This window comes from Daucus carota, chromosome 7 (genome assembly GCF_001625215.2).
Source record: "Daucus carota subsp. sativus chromosome 7, DH1 v3.0, whole genome shotgun sequence".
Lineage (NCBI taxonomy): Eukaryota > Viridiplantae > Streptophyta > Magnoliopsida > Apiales > Apiaceae > Daucus > Daucus carota.
Window position 1 is genome coordinate 6852774 of NC_030387.2, and position 20069 is coordinate 6872842.

The 20069-nt window shown below is 35.5% G+C and overlaps 2 protein-coding genes across 2 annotated transcripts; both read right to left on the reverse strand.

Annotated features, from left to right (window-relative positions):
* Positions 1–2272: 2272 nt before the first annotated feature.
* On the reverse strand, positions 2273–4176 carry LOC108194563 (uncharacterized). The gene is made up of 3 exons (XM_017361523.2): positions 3229–4176; positions 3037–3142; positions 2273–2948 (listed from the first exon to the last, which is right to left on the reverse strand). The coding sequence occupies exons 1-3, from the start codon at positions 4092–4094 to the stop codon at positions 2316–2318; spliced, it is 1605 nt and encodes a 534-aa protein (XP_017217012.2). The 5' UTR covers positions 4095–4176; the 3' UTR covers positions 2273–2315.
* On the reverse strand, positions 4094–5684 carry LOC135147874 (uncharacterized). Its single transcript, XM_064081906.1, has 2 exons — positions 4217–5684; positions 4094–4110 (listed from the first exon to the last, which is right to left on the reverse strand). The coding sequence occupies exons 1-2, from the start codon at positions 5682–5684 to the stop codon at positions 4094–4096; spliced, it is 1485 nt and encodes a 494-aa protein (XP_063937976.1).
* Between the last annotated feature and the right edge of the window lie 14385 nt (positions 5685–20069).

Below are 20069 nucleotides of genomic sequence, written 5' to 3' on the forward strand. Positions count from 1 at the left end.
TGAAATTTTGTCTTTTGTTATTGATGTGGACCTCATCTTATTAAATTTGGTTATTTTAATTGGTTACGACTAGCTTATATCCATGCAAAGCACAAAAAACTTTAAAATTCATTTAATAGCATTTTTTGAATATATTATTTTATAATTTTATTTTACTTTTCAAATTCATTTAATAGCATTTTTTGAATATATTATTTATTACTATTATATACATGTATCTTATTTTAGATACAAATATATAAAGACATGTGTATTATAATAGTGAAATTGAGTTTTCTTTTATTTTTTTGGGGTTAATTATCAAGTTGGTCACTTAAATGGACTTAATGTATCAAGCTGGTCATTAAACTCAAAACGGTATCAAGATGGTCACTAAAGTCATCAAAAATATCAAGCAAGTACCTTGAAATATGAGTTCAAGTAGTAAAAATATTATTTATAAAGTTTTACACATTGTTTTTAAATGTTACCATAACCAACTAAAAGTTTATGACTTCTAATATTTAAAATAGTATATTTATATTTTATCAAGTTTATTTATTATTTATATTTTATTATATAGTTATTTTTTTGTTTTAATTAAAAATAAATAATAAATAAACTTGATAAAATCTAAATATATTATCATAAATGTTAGAAGTCATAAACTTTTACTTGGTTTTGGCAACATTCAAAACTAATGTGTAAAACTTTATAAATAATATTTTTTCTACTTGAACTTATACTTCAAGATACTTGTTTGATATTTATGGCCAGTTCAGTGACCATCTTGATACCGTTTTGAGTTCAGTGACCAAGTTGATACATTAAGCCCACTTCAGTGATCAACTAGATAATTAACCCATTATTTTTGTAATTGGGAAGCATCGAATTCTGGTCATCTAATTTTCAAGGAATATTTGATATGAAGCTTTATCCATAACGACCAACTTTAGTCTAATTTTATATAGGACATAATATTTTTAATTTTCTTTTTCATGTGAAAGAGCTTCCAAATTCAATTATGTTTAATTAAAAAACTATGTTCTTCGTGTTCATGTGTTTCTTTGTTCGTTGATTATGGATTTTTATATGATTAATGAAATGTGAATTGAATTATTTTTTTTGTAAAGGAATTTTTTGATATTTATATATATATGTGAAATATTTATGAAATAATGTTTTAAAAGTAATTTAAATTAGGGAATTTACCATGTATACTAATTTTTGAATCTTATTTGCAAATATACTACCCTCTAAAAAATCTTTCAAATATACAATTTTTTCAATCTTATCTTCAAAAATACTACCTTCTATAATTCATCTTTTCATTTCTTTATTTCCTCCTCTCTCACCTCACCCCACTCTCACTCTACTAAAATCAATTAATCTCTCTTCAACCCCTCTCTCCTCTTCAACCTGCACTATCATCTTCCCCCCATCCCCTCACTGAACTCTCCGACCTCTCCCTATTCTCACGCGCTGCCGCCAAATCCGCTTGGCGCCTAGGCTCCCCATCTGGTTGCGTCTTTTCGTTCTTTTCTTTGTGATTTGCACCGAGTCACCTCCGAGTCACGCTGACACTACAACAAAACTGGAATCAGACAACACTGATCAGACAACGGACGCCGAAAAAAGCGTTGGCCAAAACAAAGACACGACACTTTATTTTCGCTCTGGAAAAACTATTGTCTAACACCACGACCTACAATGGTTAAAAAAATGTTGTCTAGTAAATTCAATCAGACAACACTTTGTATACTGTGGTATTGTGTAATTATGCATGTCAGACAACTGTTTTTGAAGCCGATGTGTGAAGAAACTTCACACAATGTTTCAGGAAACCGTTGTAGTAAATAGACAAGTGTTTTATTTGTTGTGTTGTTTGCGAGCAGTTCAAACAAGGGTTTTATATAGTGTTGTGTGACTGGAAAGCTAACATACAAGTGTTTTTGTTACCATTGTAACAAGGCCTTATAGACAAGCCTTTAATATATAAAATGTTGTCTGCCTGATTGACTTTTAAGTAACATACAACAGTTTGTATTGTAAAAGTGTTGTTAATAGACTATAAAGACAAGACTTGTTTTGTTTAGTGTTATGTGAATGTCTATCAGACAAGCCTTTTTCTCCAAAAACGCTTGTCTGATTGGCCACCATGGGAAAAAAAATAGCAGAAAACAGAGCAAACCAGCCTCAAAACAGAGGCACACCAACAAATCTAACAGATCTGACTCAGAACAGAGCCAACCAACAGAGATAAAAACAAAGAAACTAACTTACATCATGAAAGTTAGTTTAGTTCATCACCAAACTAAGAATCAAATAAAATTACATCATAAAAGTTGAATTAGTTCATCTACGTCTCGCATATAACTAGTTGTTGCCTCGTCTAAATCAACATCCGGCAAATTTGGTATAAAGAACTCATTCTCAAGTTCTACTTCCACGGATCCCTCATTTTCTTCATCATTGTCCTCATGATAGTTTTTCTCGGGTAATTTCAACACCACGGACCATAATTTATCAAGAGGATCATCTATGTAACATACTTGTTTAACGTGTTTTGCTAACACAAATGGATCATTAAAAAACCCCAACCTATTCAAATTAACCAAAGTATAACCCAAGTCATCTACCTTAGTCCCTCTATTCATATCAATCCAATTACAACGAAAAATAGGGATCCTAAAGTTGTTATAGTCTAACTCCCATATACCTATTATCACTCCATAAAATGTAGGCGAGGCATGCTCAACAATTTGATCCTTCCCCTGCACAACCATGGTATCGGCTTGAACACACACGCCACTGCACTGAACATTACGTGTATCATCACGATCTTTGGTGCTAAAGGTAATCCCATCCATTTTGTAACCATTGAATGTAGGGACATCCTTATTGGGCCCATCTGCGATCCATCTGATTTCTTGTGATATCTCCATTTCGTCGAGAAAATTTGAAGCAATCTGCCCAGAACATCATAAAAGTTATAAATGACTTATGTGGCAGTTTTAAAAATGCACAGAAATGCTATAAATAAAGTGCACATAATACCTTTTCTTTGAACCATTCTGGGAATGTCTCATTTTGCTTATTCTTTAGCCACATTTCATTATTTTCATTTTCCGGATATTTGGTCATCAAAAAACACATGTGTTCACTGCATACAATTAGAAAAGACTATGTAAATAATAGAATAATGATATATAATTTGACAATTAAGCAGAAAATTAAGAAATGACTTACTTAAAATATGGCCTAACCGAAGCCGTATTTTGTAAAACACATAAATGGGCTAAATGCAAATCATTGTCGCTCGGAGTTATAACTGATGCACCAGATAATGGCCTACAAACAGCATCATTCCTATGCCTGCCATTTTTTGGTATCCCAACAGTAGCCTCCTCATGGTTCACCAAACACTCAACAGCTTCTTCTGCAATATAGGCCTCAGCTATGCAACCTTCTGCGCGAGCCCGATTTCTTATATACCCTTTAAATGTCTTCATATATCTCTCAAATGGATACATCCACCTCAAAAAAATTGGTCCACAAAGCTCTACTTCTCGTACAAGATGGACCGAGAGATGAAACATCACATCAAACAAGGAAGGGGGGAAGTACTTTTCAAGGTGGCACAAAGTTTCCACCAGCTGGGATTGCATTTTCTCCAACTTATCAACCTCAATAACTTTACTGCAAATTGCCTTAAAAAAGAGACAAAACCTGATGACAGTGTTTCTGACCTGTTTTTGCAGTGACGATCGTATCGCAATTGGGAGCAAGTGATGCAAGATCATATGGCAGTCGTGAGATTTCATTCCAGTAAGTCGAAGAGTTTCCATTGAAACTAAACTTCTAATATTTGAACAAAAGCCATCAGGCAACTTCATGCCAAGAAATGATGAGCAAACTACTTTTTTTTCCGAATGAGTTAAATTCCAAGATGCCAATGGTAACTTCTCCTTTCTCCCGGGATTTTTTGGCCTTAGCTCCGTTCTTATTCCCATTTCAGCCATGTCTAGCCGGACAGATTCCTTATCTTTTGTCTTCTTGGGTATATTAAGCATAGTACCAAGTAAAGCTTCGCAAATGTTTTTCTCGATGTGCATCACATCGAGAACGTGTCTAACCGGCAGAAACTTCCAATACTCAAGTTCAAAAAATATAGAAACCTTCTTAAAAATAGGTCGAACATCACCTTTTTTGAATCGAGGTTGGCGTTGTGTCTTACCAAAGACATGACACTTCAAATGTTTTGTTCTCTCAAGCACCTCCAACCCGGTTAATGGAATTGGGGCAGTTTCCTTTTCCACAGTGTTATCAAAGTCTTCTTTCTTCCTGCGATATGGATGTGAACGGGGCAACCACCTCCGATGCCTCATGACCACGCACTTTCGGTAATTAGCCAGCCTCGTTGCTTTTGTTCCATCAACGCAAACAGGACACGCATTATACCCTTTTACAATGTTCCCTGACAAGTTACCATAGGCTGGATTGTCACTAATTGTCCATAACAAGATGCCTCGCAGCAAGAAATACTCCCTCTTGTATGCATCATAAACTTGTTTTCCGGTCCATAACTTTTGTAAATCTTCAATGAGCGGCTGAAGGAACACATCAATATCATTGCCAGGTTCCTTTGGTCCGGATATCAATAAACATAGCATAATATACTTCCTCTTCATACAAAGCCATGGTGGGAGATTGTAGATTGACATTAAAACTGGCCAACATGAATAATCAATATTTGTGCTGTAAAAGGGATTGAACCCATCTGAAGACAAAGCCAAGCGGAGGTTTCTAGAATCTGAAGAAAACTCTGGCCACTTACTGTCGACTTCCTTCCATGTCTTTGAATCCGCTGGATGTCTCAATTTACCATCATTTATTCTCTCCGTGTCGTGCCAAGTCAAATCCTTGGCTGTTTGTGCAGAACTGAATAAAGTCCTCAAACGTGGTATCAACGGAAAATACCATAAAACTTTTGCCGGAACCCCTTCTAATTCTTCTCCTTTTTTGTTCAACTTCCATCTAGAGGCTTGACAAACACGACAACGTGTCTCATCTTCATCCTTTTCTCCACGATACAATAAACAATCATTTGGACATACGTGAATTTTTTCATACTCCATTCCTAAAGCGCACAAGCTTTTTTTTGCTTCACTAAATGAAGAAGGGAAAGTGTTGCCTTCCGGGAGCATGGAACCAACCAGCAATAGAAGTTCAGAGAAGCAACCATCTGATACTTGGTGTTTTGCTTTCAAGTTATATAACTTTACCAAAGCCTTCATCTTCGTAAATCCCTCACACCCCGGATAAAGTGGTTCATGTTCAGATTGAACATGGTTAAATGCATCAGCGGAATCAAAAGAAATATCATCATCAATATCATCATTTTCTGGTTGCATCGGGATTTGGTCCACAGACTCTGAACTAGCTGTGTCTTCTGCAGGAGACTTGCTTTCGGTATTTAACTCCCCATGCCATATCCAACGCGTGTAGGTCTGATCTATACCATTTTGAAAAAGGTGGCACCTCACTGTTTGAGCTTTCCAGGACTTGCTATGTGCGCATTTTAAACATGGACAACTGATTTTTTTTTCATCATAGCCGTTCTCAAATGCAAATAACAATAATTCATCTACTCCTCTTTGAAATTCCTTTGTTCTTCTATCAGCCACCAACCAAGACCTGTCCATCTTGTAAAATAATTTAATCTATTTAGCCTCTATACCAAAAAAGAAGAAACCATACCATACCAGAAAACAACCATACCAGAAACGAATTTTACAAGATGGGGAAGTAGAGTACTGTAAAGAACAAACAACCATACCAGAAAATAGCATCTATACCAAAAAAAAAAAAAGAAACATACAAGAACCACCAAATAGAGAACATCAAAACACACATGGAGAGATAAAGTACTGTAAAACCTAATGTTAATTCCCCAAAATTAAGATGTACTAACTTAATTAAGCATGACTACAAATCGGCAAAATCCCCAAATCCTCAAAGTAGGAACCCTAATTACAAATTTTATGAAATTGAAGAGGTAGAGTGTTGTAATACCTTCAAATCGTCAAGAATGAGCTCCAAATGAGGCTTCAATCGGGCTGAATCGATGATGTAGAGTGTTTTTTACCGGAGATTATGAGTTCTTCAAATCGGCAAAAATGTGCTTCAAATGAGGACTCAATTGGAGATATTGAGAATCAATGAGAGACGAGAATAGATGAGATACATAATTCGGACATGAGATTCAACGGTGAGTCATGGAAGAGGAGAGCATTCAGACAAAGATCTAAAAAATATATGGAAGAGGTGAGTCATGTCGGCTTCAGACACAGATAGTGTTTTCTGTTTGATTTATGTGTATCAATTATATGTAAATTCTATTTGTTGGCATTTTTGCGTGTAAAAGCATTTAAGATTGTTTTAGTTTAGACAAGCGTTTGAAAGTAGAAAACCATTGTCTAGGTTAACTTTGGACAACGTTTTATGAACCGAACGTTGTAAAAACACGATTCAGACAAAGATTTCCTTTTCGTAAACCGTTGTATTAATTAGACAACGGTCCACTAAAAGGAAACCGTTATCTGTAACAGACTAGGACAATACTTTTTCAGACAAACTGTTGTCTGATGATTTATTCTTTTTTACACTCAATTTTTCTCGTTAATATATAATTAAAATGTGCTTGCGGCCCACTTATCGAACATCCGTACTTTTTTTTAATCTTATTCTTTGGTTTATGTTGTTCGAAAAAAACTTTTACATGTATGTCAATAATGAATAAATCACAGATGATAGATATGATACGATCCAGTTCGAGTTCTGCTTTATATATGGTCTGTCTTGTAAAATTTGACAATTTGACGCTTGCTTTATATTTTAAATTCAAGATGAGGTAGACAAACCAAAACAATGACATCATCGACGGTAATTTACTTTGGTTGCTTATACTGTAAGTATATACTAAGTGTGTATGTTGGATTAACAACAATAACGCGTCGATGTCACAATTGCGATGATAAAATTAGGTAAATTTGTTTTTACAACTTAGTAAGTTTGGGATCATACAATATTTAGGGTATTTTTTACTCGATGATTTCTATTACTACTAATGTAAATTCGATTTCTTAACAAAACGAGGATATAAAATAGTTTTAGTATAGACAAGCGTTTTAGAGAACAAAACCATTGTCTAGGTCAACTTTGGACAATGTTTTATGAACCGAACGTTGTAAAAACACGATTCAGACAAAGATTTCCTTTTCGTAAACCGTTGTATTTATTAGACAACGGTCCACTAAAAGGAAACCGTTATCTGTGACAGACTAGGACAATACTTTTTCAGACAAACTGTTGTCTGATGATTTATTCTTTTTTACACTCAATTTTTCTCGTTAATATATAATTAAAATGTGCTTGCGGCCCACTTATCGAACATCCGTACTTTTTTTTAATCTTATTCTTTGGTTTATGTTGTTCGAAAAAAACTTTTACATGTATGTCAATAACGAATAAATCACAGATGATAGATATGATACGATCCAGTTCGAGTTCTGCTTTATATATGGTCTGTCTTGTAAAATTTGACAATTTGACGCTTGCTTTATATTTTAAATTCAAGATGAGGTAGACAAACCAAAACAATGACATCATCGACGGTAATTTACTTTGGTTGCTTATACTGTAAGTATATACTAAGTGTGTATGTTGGATTAACAACAATAACGCGTCGATGTCACAATTGCGATGATAAAATTAGGTAAATTTGTTTTTACAACTTAGTAAGTTTGGGATCATACAATATTTAGGGTATTTTTTACTCGATGATTTCTATTACTACTAATGTAAATTCGATTTCTTAACAAAACGAGGATATAAAATAGTTTTAGTATAGACAAGCGTTTTAGAGAACAAAACCATTGTCTAGGTCAACTTTGGACAACGTTTTATGAACCGAACGTTGTAAAAACACGATTCAGACAAAGATTCTGTTTTCGTAAACCGTTGTATTTATTAGACAACGGTCCACTAAAAGGAAACCGTTATCTGTGACAGACTAGGACAATACTTTTTCAGACAAACTGTTGTCTGATGATTTATTCTTTTTTACACTCAATTTTGTCGTTTTTTCAAGTTGTGTCTTGTCTCGTTAATTTTTAAGCGTCCCACGCATTCAGTACAACGTTTTATCTTATTTTTTGATTTTTTAGATTTTAATTTTTTTTAATTTTAAATTTAATTAAAAAATATAAAATATATTTAATAAAAAAATTATAAAATATATATGTAAAGCCCTTAGACCCAATTTTATTGTCCTATTCTCCCCCAATTCTCCCCCCCTTTTTTTCACCGATTTCAAACCCTTATTTCACTCTCACCTCACCTCTCTCGCTTTCACTCTCACCTCTCTCGCTTTCACTCTCACCTCACCTCTCTCGTTTTCACTCTCACTTCACTCTCACTTCACTCTCGCTTTCACTCTCACTTCGCTCACTTCGCTCTCGCTGTCACTTCGATTTCACCTCTTAGTAAGTTCCTCTCTCTCACTCAGACTCTTTCTTTTACCTCTCTCTCATCTTTTGTTTTACATTTATGTTTAAGATTTATGTTAGTTTTAGATTTTAGTTTTAGTTTTGGGATTTGTGATGCTCGATTATAGTGGTATATGTTTAATTTGTTCTAAAATTTGTGATGCATGATTCATGTGGGTTATGGGTTATGGTGTATGGTGTCTATGGTGTGGGTCTCTATGGTGTGGGTTATGTATTGTGGGTCTCTATGGTGTGGGTTATGGTGTATATAGTTTAGTTTTTGCAGTGGGGTAAGATTTAGTATTTGTTGATGTGATTGCAGTGGGTTTAAGTGTTTGTGGGGGTCTCTATTTTGTGGGTGTCTCTGTTTTGTGGGTCTCTATGGTGTGGGTTATGTATTGTGTGTGGGTTATGTATTGTGGGTCTCTATGGTGTGGGTTATGGTGTATTTAGTTTAGTTTTTCCAGTGGGGTAAGATTTAGTATTTGTTGATGTGATTGCAGTGGGTTTAAGTGTTTGTGGGGGTCTCTATTTTGTGGGTGTCTCTGTTTTGTGGGTCTCTATGGTGTGGGTTATGTATTGTGTGTGGGTTATGTATTGTGGGTCTCTATGGTGTGGGTTATGGTGTATTTAGTTTAGTTTTTCCAGTGGGGTAAGATTTAGTATTTGTTGATGTGATTGCAGTGGGTTTAAGTGTTTGTGGGGGTCTCTAATATTGTGTGGGTGTCTCTGTTTTGTGGGTCTCTCTGTTTTGTGGGTTTAAGGTTTATAATTAGATTTTTTGTGTTTAAGGTTTATAATTCGATTTTTTGTGTTTAAGGTTTATAATTCGATTTTTTGTGTTAATAAACACGAGTGTTTAAGATTTAGTATTTGTTTATGTCTTGATTGCAGTGGGTTATGTGAAGTTATTGTGAGTCTCTATTTTGTGGATTTGAGGTTTATTATTATTTGTGATGTTGCGCAGAGCATTATGGCTCCTTCAAAGAAAACAAAATCTGCTCCGAATACAACTACAATCAATCTTATGAAGGCATTAAAAAGAAACCATTCTGGGGAGACAAGTGGGACATCTAAGAAGGCATTAAAAAGAAGCAAATCTGTGCAGCCTTCCCCTCAGAGTTCTTCTCCTCAATCTGAAAAGAAGAAGGCCATTTCTACAAATCTACAACGTCAACTCAGTAATAAGCGGAAAAAAATGGAAGAACCGGTACCTGCAGAAGAAGGAGGAGTTAAGCGTTTAAAACGAGGGCCTGTTACGATGCATAGGATTGTTAGGCGTAAGATGAGGGGAATCAAGTTAACAGTTTCTTTTAATACAAAGGGAGAGCCATATGGTAAAGTTGCCACAGAGATGCAGTCCTATATTGGGGTTCTTGCGAGAACTAAGGCCCCAATCTGGTATGAAACTTGGAAACGTGTTCCGAAAGAAAGAAAAAACAAAATATGGGACTGTGTCCTGGTAAAATTAGTTGCATCACTTTATCTACTGAATGTTTCTAATTGTTATTGATTCATGAATACCTACTAATTTATTGAATATGCTTTTATGTATGTAGATGGCATTCGATATACCATTAACAGCAAGGCGGGTTGTGATGAAGTCTGCGTGCCAGAAGTGGAGAGAGTTTAAGAGCCGTTTGACAACTAAGTATGTTCTTCCATATCGTGATCAACCGGAGTTGCTTGCATCTCCTCCAGCTGACTATTCATTTATTGAGAAGGCACACTGGGATATCTTTGTTGCCGATCGTTTATCTCCTGATTTCCTTGTGAGTTTTTAATTTATTTCATTTACAAATTGTTGCATACTTATTGGGAGATATCTGTGTTGCTAATATTTTTATGTTTTTATGAAGGAATTACACAATAAACAAAAAAATATAAGGAGCATGAATAAATATGGTCACTACATGTCTCGCAAGGGTTATGCCAACCTGGAGCAAGAAATGGTTAGTGATCAATAATAAGGAGCATGAATAATTGATTTTAATTCCAATTACATTGTTTAATTATGTTCTGTTTTTAAATTTTTAAACATGTTCATACATGCAGTCTGGTGGTGATCTTGAAATGGAGATAGACCGATCAACTACATGGCTCCTTGCGCGGTGTGATAAAAATGGGAACTACAAGTCAGACAAAATTCAAACCATAGCTGAAGAAATTGTAAGTGCTTGTTTACCAAATAATTGGATGTTGTCTATTTTTATGTTCCATCTATGATAAATTTGTTAAGTTTTTGTTTATCTTATAGTGTTACTTTTTATGTTTAAATATGGCTTATAAATGATGGCTTATTACTTTTTATTTTATTGTAGGAGAAGATGAAGAAGAAAGTTCAAGATGGGGAAGTGGTAGAGGAAGGCAATGATGATGTCTTGACCAAGGTTCTTGGTAACTCTGAGCACCGCGGACGGGTGCGTGGCCAGGGGAGCTATGTTAAGCAATCCATGTATTTTAATCTTCCAAGACAGAAGAGAAAAGGCCGATCGATTGAAGAAAAGATCCAAGAAGGTATTCAAAAGTTTATGGCTGATGAGACTAATAGGATTATTAAAGAAAGAGATGCATTTTGGGCTACAGAGATGGCGAAGCTGAAAGAAGCTTTAGGTGTAAAGATTGATGGGAGTCCAAACGTTGGATCACAACAAGGAAGTTGTTCAAAAGGCGTACATGAAAATGGGGATTTGGAATTGCTAACTGTGAAAAAGAAATTGGATCTCAATGAGTCTGCTAAGGAGGAAGATGTTGAGAATAAGGAGGTTGGCGAGGAAAATAATGTTGGAGGGAAGAATGAGGTTAAAGAAAATGATGATGCTCAATTCAAGAGCAGTGGTGAAGAGAAGGGAGTTGAGACTATTGTAGTTGAGGACAATGGTGGTGAAGTGCCATTGGAAAATGAAGGTTCTCAATGGGAGTTGGCAATTGGAACCCCAACCAACATTGTTGCTCATGCAACAGTTGACTTGGTTGCTGATGTTCTTCATGGGAAGCCACTTGGAAAAGATAATGTACGAGTCTCAATTACTCGTGTTATCCAGGGAGCTGCTCAAATCCCATTCCCAGTTGACGATGATGTCATGACAGTGGAACAAGCTGTTGGAACTTTTATCGCATGGCCGAGAAACTTGTTACGGGAAGTTAAGGCAAACGGTGATCGAGTGAAGTCTGGAGCTGTGAAGGTACTTATGTGTGTGTATATATATATATATATATATATATATATATATATATATATATATATTCTACATTAATTAACTGAATAAATTACAATGTAATAGCATGAAAACTAAATAAAAAATACTACTTATTTACTAAAATAGAACCTCATATAGTATCTATGTTTTTTGTTCTAATTGTTTTATAATTTTTCCTTACAGGGAAGCAAGAAGAATGGGGCAAAAAAAATGAAAAAAATGAATGAATTGGTCTCAGAACCAGCAGAGCAAGTGGTTAATATGGGCCCTGACTTCCCTCCTGCTTTGAAACGATTGTGGCTTTGGGCAAGAGATGCTTTGAAGGATGGCCGTTCACAACCTTTTAAGTTATCCCAAGAAGCTTTTGGATCAACTGATAAAAGGTGTTTGTTTAAATCTGACATAAGTGCTTTGTGCTTTGGAGGTGAAATATCAGGATCCGTCATTTCCATGTTTATCAAGTAAGTTCTACTATTCTAATTTTTCGTTGACTTTTCTTTTAGTTCTTGAATGAAATTTTGAATTTCTGGTTATGATTGTGATCTACTTCTTTTATGCAGTATACTCCAGGAAAATTTAAGAAAGCACAAAATGACAGACATGATATCTTTTGTTGATCCAGCCAAGATTGGCGCTATTAACTGTGGTACTCCAGTAGCGAGGTCATGCGCCATTTCCCTCAGGTTCAAAAATGCTAAGCCAGCCCAAATCTTTCTTTTGCCATATCACCACATGTAAGTGCATATTTTTATCTACTTTTTACCATGTATGTTATTTAGTTTGGATTTTACTCATGTTCATTGTTTTTGAGTAGAGTACTACATTTGTCATAAACAAAATTGTCTTATTTTTTGACATGTTTAAGTCTAAAAGTTTCTTGGTTTTATTGTCTAGGAACCACTGGGCACTTACCGTCGTAAATCCCGAGGCACAGATGGTTTATCATATGGACCCCTTAAAGCGGCGAATTGCAAATGAAGAATGGACGGAAGTGGTTAACAAGTTAGTGCGAAGATCTGTGCATGTTAATTCTTAATTAATTAATAATTAATAAGAAATGTCTTTATGCTCATTTATTAAATTTTGTTGCAGTGGCATAAAAATTTACAAGGAGGATGCGAAGAAGTTTCTGAAGAAGAAAATAAATTGGGAGAATTTAGCGGTATAATTATTTTTATAATTCAAGTCTTATTAGATTCATTGATCTCCACAAGTGTAGGGTAGACATGTGATTATTTTATTTTTCAGGGTGTTCCTGCCCAGACTGGGACCACTGATTGTGGTCTTTTTGTGATGCTTTATATGAGAGAAATCTGTGTAGACAAAGAACTCAAGTTTGCTTCCAAGGTATAAAACTGTTGTTTTTGTATTCCTGTGTTTTCTGCTAAAAAACTGGCTTGCACTAACAATTTTCCTCATTTCAGTGGGCGCGGAGGACCAACCTTGTGTTTGATAACGATGATCTCAATGAGATCAGGAGTGCCTGGGCAAAGTACTTCATGAGGCAGCACGCTACTTAGGCTGCCTAGAGGACGTATTATTTTCGGATGCACATATATATATATATTTTGGGAGTTCTAGTTGGAGACTTATTACATGGTTTATTTTACCTGAATTTAGACTTAAGATAATCCATGTCTCTCTTTTTTGGATATGTGCATCCGAAAATACATTTACATTGTCGCGTATCGAATGGTAGATATGTGTTTCTCGAACGTAAAGCATTTTGTTGGTTGGGCGTTTGTGTTGGTTAGAAATATTGTTGGATGGATCGTGAATATTAGTTGGTTTTTTGAATCGGTTGGGCGTTTTTGTTGGTTGGAAATATTGTTGGATGAATTGCAAATATTAGTTGGTATGTGGTTGATTATGATGGAATGAATACTTTTATATACTATTTTTTGGTGGTATTGATTACATTCTCTAGCTAGCCTAGTTTATTTGTGTAATGCAAAAGTATTGTGTGTTGCTTTTTTAGCTAATGGCCATTGTTACAAGCTACAAAATACAATGGCCATTGTGATTAAAACCATTGTCTTTTATACTGTCAGCTAATGGGACACATAAATGACCATTGTTATAAATAATATGATACAATGGTCATTGTGATAAAACAACATTGTCTGATAAACCTTAAAATCACCCCTCGCTTACAAAACCATTGTCTAGACAAATGATTTACAAGAGTAATGTTTCCAAAAACCATTGTCTAATATAAGTAAACACAAATGAAAATAAAGAAAGAATCCGTTGTCTAAGAAACGTATAAACAAGTGCACAAAAACACTAAAAACCTTGTCTACACAAATTTTGGAAGACCATTTTTTGGACAAAAACTATTGTACAAGAGATCTCACACAACAGCTACAAACTTTCAACATTGTGAGAAGGGTGCTTACACAAGTGGTTTTTTTTACAAAATCGTTGTCTAAAGACCTATTTGTCAATACGTTTCTGGACAATAAACTGATGTACAAAGGCTTTCTCACAACAGCTCAAAAGAAAACATATTGTAAAAACAGCTATTAAACAAGACCTTATATCTCAAAAACCGTTGTAGTAATTCATAAACAACGAGCCTCCGCACTTTTAAAAATCATTGTCTGGTCCTCTTGTAAACAAGTCTGCTAATTTATAAACCAGTTGTAGTAAACTATAAATAACGAGCATCCTGAGTTTCAAAACCATTGTATGATACACTTGTGAACAAGTATTTTAAATACTAAACTGTTGTTGCTAGCTTCTCTAACAACACCGCTTTCGTAATCGAGTATTGTTAAAAACCCTTTGTAACAACAGTTCATAGAACTGTGGCGTTGTTGTTTCTGCGTGTTGCACAACGTTTTGGTTTCGATAAACCATCGTGTTGCCCTCACTCAGACAACGTTCAGCCCGTTGTCTGATATGCGTATCAGACGGCGGCTCGATAGACCACGGTTTTTCGAGGTCTCAGACAACGGGCAAAAACGCTTGTCTGATGCTGATTTCCTTGTAGTGTGAGTAGCGGAGTTTACGTTTGATTCTGCTAGAATATTTTGGTTCGATTTTTTGAGATTTGTTTGCTGTGCTTTGCTGTGACACTGAGAGTGGCCGATTTATTGTGTTTTTTGTCTGAGTACAAGTCACAGTCCGAGTCTTGTTCTTCTTTTTGATTGAGTTGTAATTGAAGAGTTTGTTTGAAGACTGAGTGAGTAAGTGGGATATATAGTTAATTTGAGTAGTCTGTTTCGAAGTTGCATAACTGAGTCGCGAGTCTGAGTATTGCTAGCCTAGATTTTTGTTCCTAGGTAAGGAATATTTTTGAGTTGATTTTTAGTTTGTTGTATTAGTTGCTTTTTAGTTTGTAATGTTTGGCCCCGCAAGGGTTATTTCTCTATTTCTCTGTCTTGCAACCGGTTGCAACCTAATACGCAAACAAATATAATTTTCAAAGTTACATTTCTGGTTGCATGTGGTTGCTGGCAGTTGCAGATGTGGTTGCATATATAACCACCTTATTTTTGAAAATATTTCCAGGAATATAGTATTTTTGCAATTTATTTTAAAAAGTGATAGTATTTTCGCAAAAATTCTTTCAAACTTGTTTATGTATAAAAAACGCCATTTAAATTATGGTTGTGAAAGTTAAAAAATACGGAGAGGACAGATGAGATGGATGTAAGAATATTTTATAATTGTAATATTTGATTATTTTAATAAAAAATATGCATCTATTTTTTTTTTTGACAATTTAGTTTATATGCCTTATAAATGAATATACGTCGTTATACTTGAGCTTATACTTGAGCCCCAGCTGGATCTGGGAAACATGGTTCCAAATACATCATCACCACCTGGTGTAATTGTGCAACCGGGTGCGAGTTGTGAGTGATCGGCACCTTTACACTATCACCACCTTCTGCCAGTCGTCTTCGGTGTGGCTCGAGGAAGGTTGAAACGCAACTTGATACTGAAACTATTTATTATTTGCTAAGTTTATTCACCAACAGCTTATTGGGACAATTTTTGGGCCATCTACTAGAGATGTGGGAGAAGTCCCTAGGGCTGGGTGTAGCTGTTGGGTTTGTTTAAGTCCGAGGCACATGACCTAATTAATTACGAAGTGCGAGTATCATTAAGCATTAATTGGGTGGTTTTTTTGTCGAAAAAAATAAAATATGGTTGTTAACATGCACATCTTGTCCGGGTGAGATGTACTCGACACCCATCTAGAACATCTCTTATTGTGAGTGTATGAACCGAATGAGATCAATATTGAATTGCAGTTCGAGAAGAGGAAAACTACAGCCTAAAAGCTGAGTTAGCAAGGAAGGACGCGCTTTGAAATACCACAAGTCGCTCTTGGCCAAAAGCAAAGGCAAATTGGTGCTTGCTGATTGGTAAAGCTAATGGATGCACAATTGCACTTATATGAAGAATGTAAAACTTATGGAAATTCTTAACATTTGCTATTTTGCTTTGTCATTTCAATTTGATATGTTGCTTAGAAGTACATAACACATTTGGTTTCCATAGAAAATGCTAACTTCATGATGTGTTCAAGAATGTTTTTGCAGTGGCAGAATATGATCCAACGGAGGACCGACCATGTTGATTCTTAGGCATGCAATGCACTCAAGTGGCCTTGCTGGTGTTTAATGTTTTACTAGTTCAAGTTCTTATATTCTGTTTCAAGAACAATTTGTGTTGGTCGATTTTTTGGTGACTTAGTCCTGGGTTTTAATTTGGTTGTTTTAACTTTTAAGATGAGGTGGATGGATTTGTGGTTGTATTTTGTTGATTTAATTGGTGACTTATTTGAAGAACACTTCCATGTTGGTGGATTTTATTAGTGACATAGTCCATTATTTGGATTTAAAATACATGTGATTTAAAATACACGAGCCATTTTATTAAGTTAAAGTATTATCTTTACAAGCTAATTATTTTTTGCTGAATTCTTAGAAATATATCTTAAATGAATTAAATCAAAAAAAATTATAGTGAGTTCTGGTTATAGTATTATGCATTTATTTATAATATTAATTATTTATTATCTGAAAAATTAAGATTGAGTTTTACTTCACAGTCAATCGTTTTTGTTGAGTTTTTAGAAATATATCTTTTATAATTAAATCAGAAAGAATTATTATGATTTGTTGAGGTTTTTCAAATATATCTTCATAAGGAATTATTGTCAGGTTATAACATTATGCATCCATTTGGTTATGCATTTCTTTCCTCAGTCAATTGTTTTTGTTGAGTTTTTAGAAATACATCTTTCATGAATTAAATCAAGAATTAGAGTAAGTTCTAGTAGTCAATCAAATATCAAAAATTTGCTTATGAGTAATACAATTTAATAGGTTGATCCAATAAAGAAAGAATTCCGGCCAATCTAGACTAATCAAAGGAAGCATGATGTTTTGATGCTTCTAGATTGACCAGAGATCTGCTTGTAAGTTAAGTAATTTTCTTATCATGCCCTCGGAAACATGAATCTGGAAACCTTTTGGCAACTGTCGACTGTTCAGGTCGACCAGAATACATTCGAGCACTGAACAAGATATATACATATATGCCACTTTATACTATTATCATAAACTATCCGATTATTCTGCAACCATAGTCTTGATACGTGGAAAATATCACAATATCCTTCAAACGCCTCGAGTACAAAAAGATTTCAAGTATTTGTAATCACTATGTATTGAGGAAAGCTCTCGTTTTTCTTTAATTCCCTCCATTCTCACCAAACATTTCAGACCCCGCTTTAATTTAGTTAAAAAGGTTCTCTCCAGGGATAGACTGCACTTTGCTTTGATAATAAAGGAGATATTTAATGTGTGAATTTATTGTATTTTGTTTGTGTGTATATAAAGTAAAAACTGTATAGGTAATAAATTTACTTTTTCCAAAAAAAAAATGTTTCTACTTTTACAAGATACACATATACATTTTAAAGTAAGAAAAGTATCTGCATTAGTTGCACTTATTTATTTATTATTTTCAGAAGAAGTGTTTGCGGGATCATCCAAGTAATGCAACATTAACTACCAACTGCAGGACGGATCTAGAAATTTGTAAGTATGGGGGGATTGGGGGGATTTAACAACCGATGAGATTTTATATCAGTTTAAACCTAAATATAGGGAAAAAATTAAGGCACAAAAGCAAGTAAAATGATAATTATTGAGGAAAAAACATGATCTCAGTGTCAATTTTAGGTCATCTTTGATGGCTGACAATAACTAACATTTTCACGATAATAGAAGATATATCATACATGGCAGGTACCCCCTTGTCCTACTGTGAATCCGTCCCTGATTACCTACCTCCGCATATCTGAACCTCCTGCAGCTCCTTGCAGAATGTACAGTGATTGTGTGCTTAGAACATGCTTAACCATCTATCAAAATCCATGGTATATAGACAAGATAACAAAAATTAATATACAGAAGATATGAAAACTATAGTCCATAACTATACAAATTTTTATCATGTAGTTTGGTTCATCTAAAATGGACAACATTATGTACATTCCTTTGTGGCTGAAAATTCTATTCTGAAATTGAAAAGGCTTAATGACAGGGCCTGAATCAGCAGTAATGTGAAGTAAATTCAAGGACAGGTTAAAATAGAAACGAGGTCCTCTTTTCACTGAGTAGCCTTCTTTGGAGGGTGATTGCAGTTCTTAACCTGAGTCTAATCCTCGGTCCACCTTCCGACTTTTCAGTTCCATGGTCCTGGTTCTGTTCAGGCGGAGGAGTCTCCTCCTGGACTGCCTTTACCTGAAGCTTATTCTTGTAAGTCCTCTTGTATACTATTATACATTGATCTTTCGGTGCCTTCACAGATTCTTAAGCTACAGGAGACTTGCCCCTCGAGGAGTCGAGGTAGGCTCACAATCAGCAAGTCTCTTCCTCTTCCATGTGTGACTTCTTGATGATTTTCTAGTCGCCACATCAGCTGAAGTATATTGACTTAGGTTGGCACTGCAAGAAAAATGAGCCCCCAGCTTTGCAGCCCAGTCAGCGTTCCCAGGAAAGGACCCTTCACTATCTAAAGCTGACTTGATTCTCTCCTTATCTTCTTCCGCGGCTTCCCTGAAGGAAATGTCACTCCAAATATGATCTTCCCCCAGTTCATCAGCCATTAATACTGTTGCGGCCAAAAACTTGGGATAATCTGCAAAATGTGCATCGCTAAATATTATAAAAGGACTGGTAGCAGAGAAGGCACGAGTACTAGTGCCTCAACACATATGCTTTCAAGTAGGTTTTAAAAATTCTGTTGCCATATGCACCAAATTGTAAAGGAAGTATGCATTTCATCGACAAATGTAATGTAGTTTACTCTCTGTATGCTAATGAAGTTGCCAAAAAAACAAAAAGGAAACGTTACAGAGAAAATAGGAGGGAAAAGTTGGGAGCACTTTCTAGTGCATTGTCCCTTTCTAGTGCATTGTAGGGGACCTTCCCCTTCTAGTACATTGTATGGGACGGTCCTCACGATGCACATTCTGATGGTGCATCAGATACTTGTGCGACGCCAACTTCTTTCCGCACCCCTTCGCTGAACATATATTTTTTTTAGGGAGCCCCGTCTCTTTTTTGGAGCAAAATTTCATCATGCAGCCCTCAATGTCACAAGAATGCTCTGCATCTGATTTTTGGACCTTTTTACAGCTGAAGCCCGGATCCCGGAAGCTCTTTTTCTCTGCTAATGGATGTTTGCTTCATCAACGCACTTTTGGCTTCAGCTTTGTCGTTGACAAGTCTCGGATCCTTCTTTGGAGCCTGCTTTACAGTCTTGGCCTGAGTCTAGTGCTCGGCCCACCTTCCAACTTATCTTCAATATTGACATCTAGCTTTTCTGAGCCCTAGTCATGGTTCAGTTCAGGAAGAGGAGTCTCCTCCTGGATTGGCTTTACCTTGAGCTTATTTTTGTATGTCCTCTTGTATCGTATAATACATTTATCTTTGGGTGCCTTCACTGATTCTTCAACTACAGGAGACTTGCCCCTTGAGACAGGCTCACTATCAGCCATACTATTCCTCTTCAATTTGGCATCGCTACTTCCAGAAGACAAATCAGTTGTTTGACTTCGTGATAATTTTCCAGGCACTACATCAGGTTCTGCTTGCTTAGGTAAATATTGAGATACTCTAACTTGTTCATGGTCTGTGGCCTCGGCTGACTCTTTAACTCTTGGAAACTTCCTTCTTTTGGTTGGCTTAGAATCATCTATACCCTTCCCCTTTAATGTTGGACTAAGGTTCGGCACTGTAAGAAAGATTGGCCCCCAACTTTTCAGCCCAGTCAACATTCCCTTGAATAGACCCTTCACTATCTAAAGTTG

What these genes read in the sequence shown, in the direction of transcription:
- LOC108194563 (XM_017361523.2), bottom strand. Translation starts at nt 4,094, where the DNA reads ATGCACATCGAGAAAAACATTTGCGAAGCTTTACTTGGTACTATGCTT. An exon ending in TCGGTTAGGCCATATTTTAA is followed by an intron (nt 3,143 to 3,228) that starts GTAAGTCATTTC and finishes AATTGTATGCAG; the next exon opens with TGAACACATGTGTTTTTTGA. An exon ending in CAGAATGGTTCAAAGAAAAG is followed by an intron (nt 2,949 to 3,036) that starts GTATTATGTGCA and finishes TGTTCTGGGCAG; the next exon opens with ATTGCTTCAAATTTTCTCGA.
- LOC135147874 (XM_064081906.1), bottom strand. Translation starts at nt 5,684, where the DNA reads ATGGACAGGTCTTGGTTGGTGGCTGATAGAAGAACAAAGGAATTTCAA.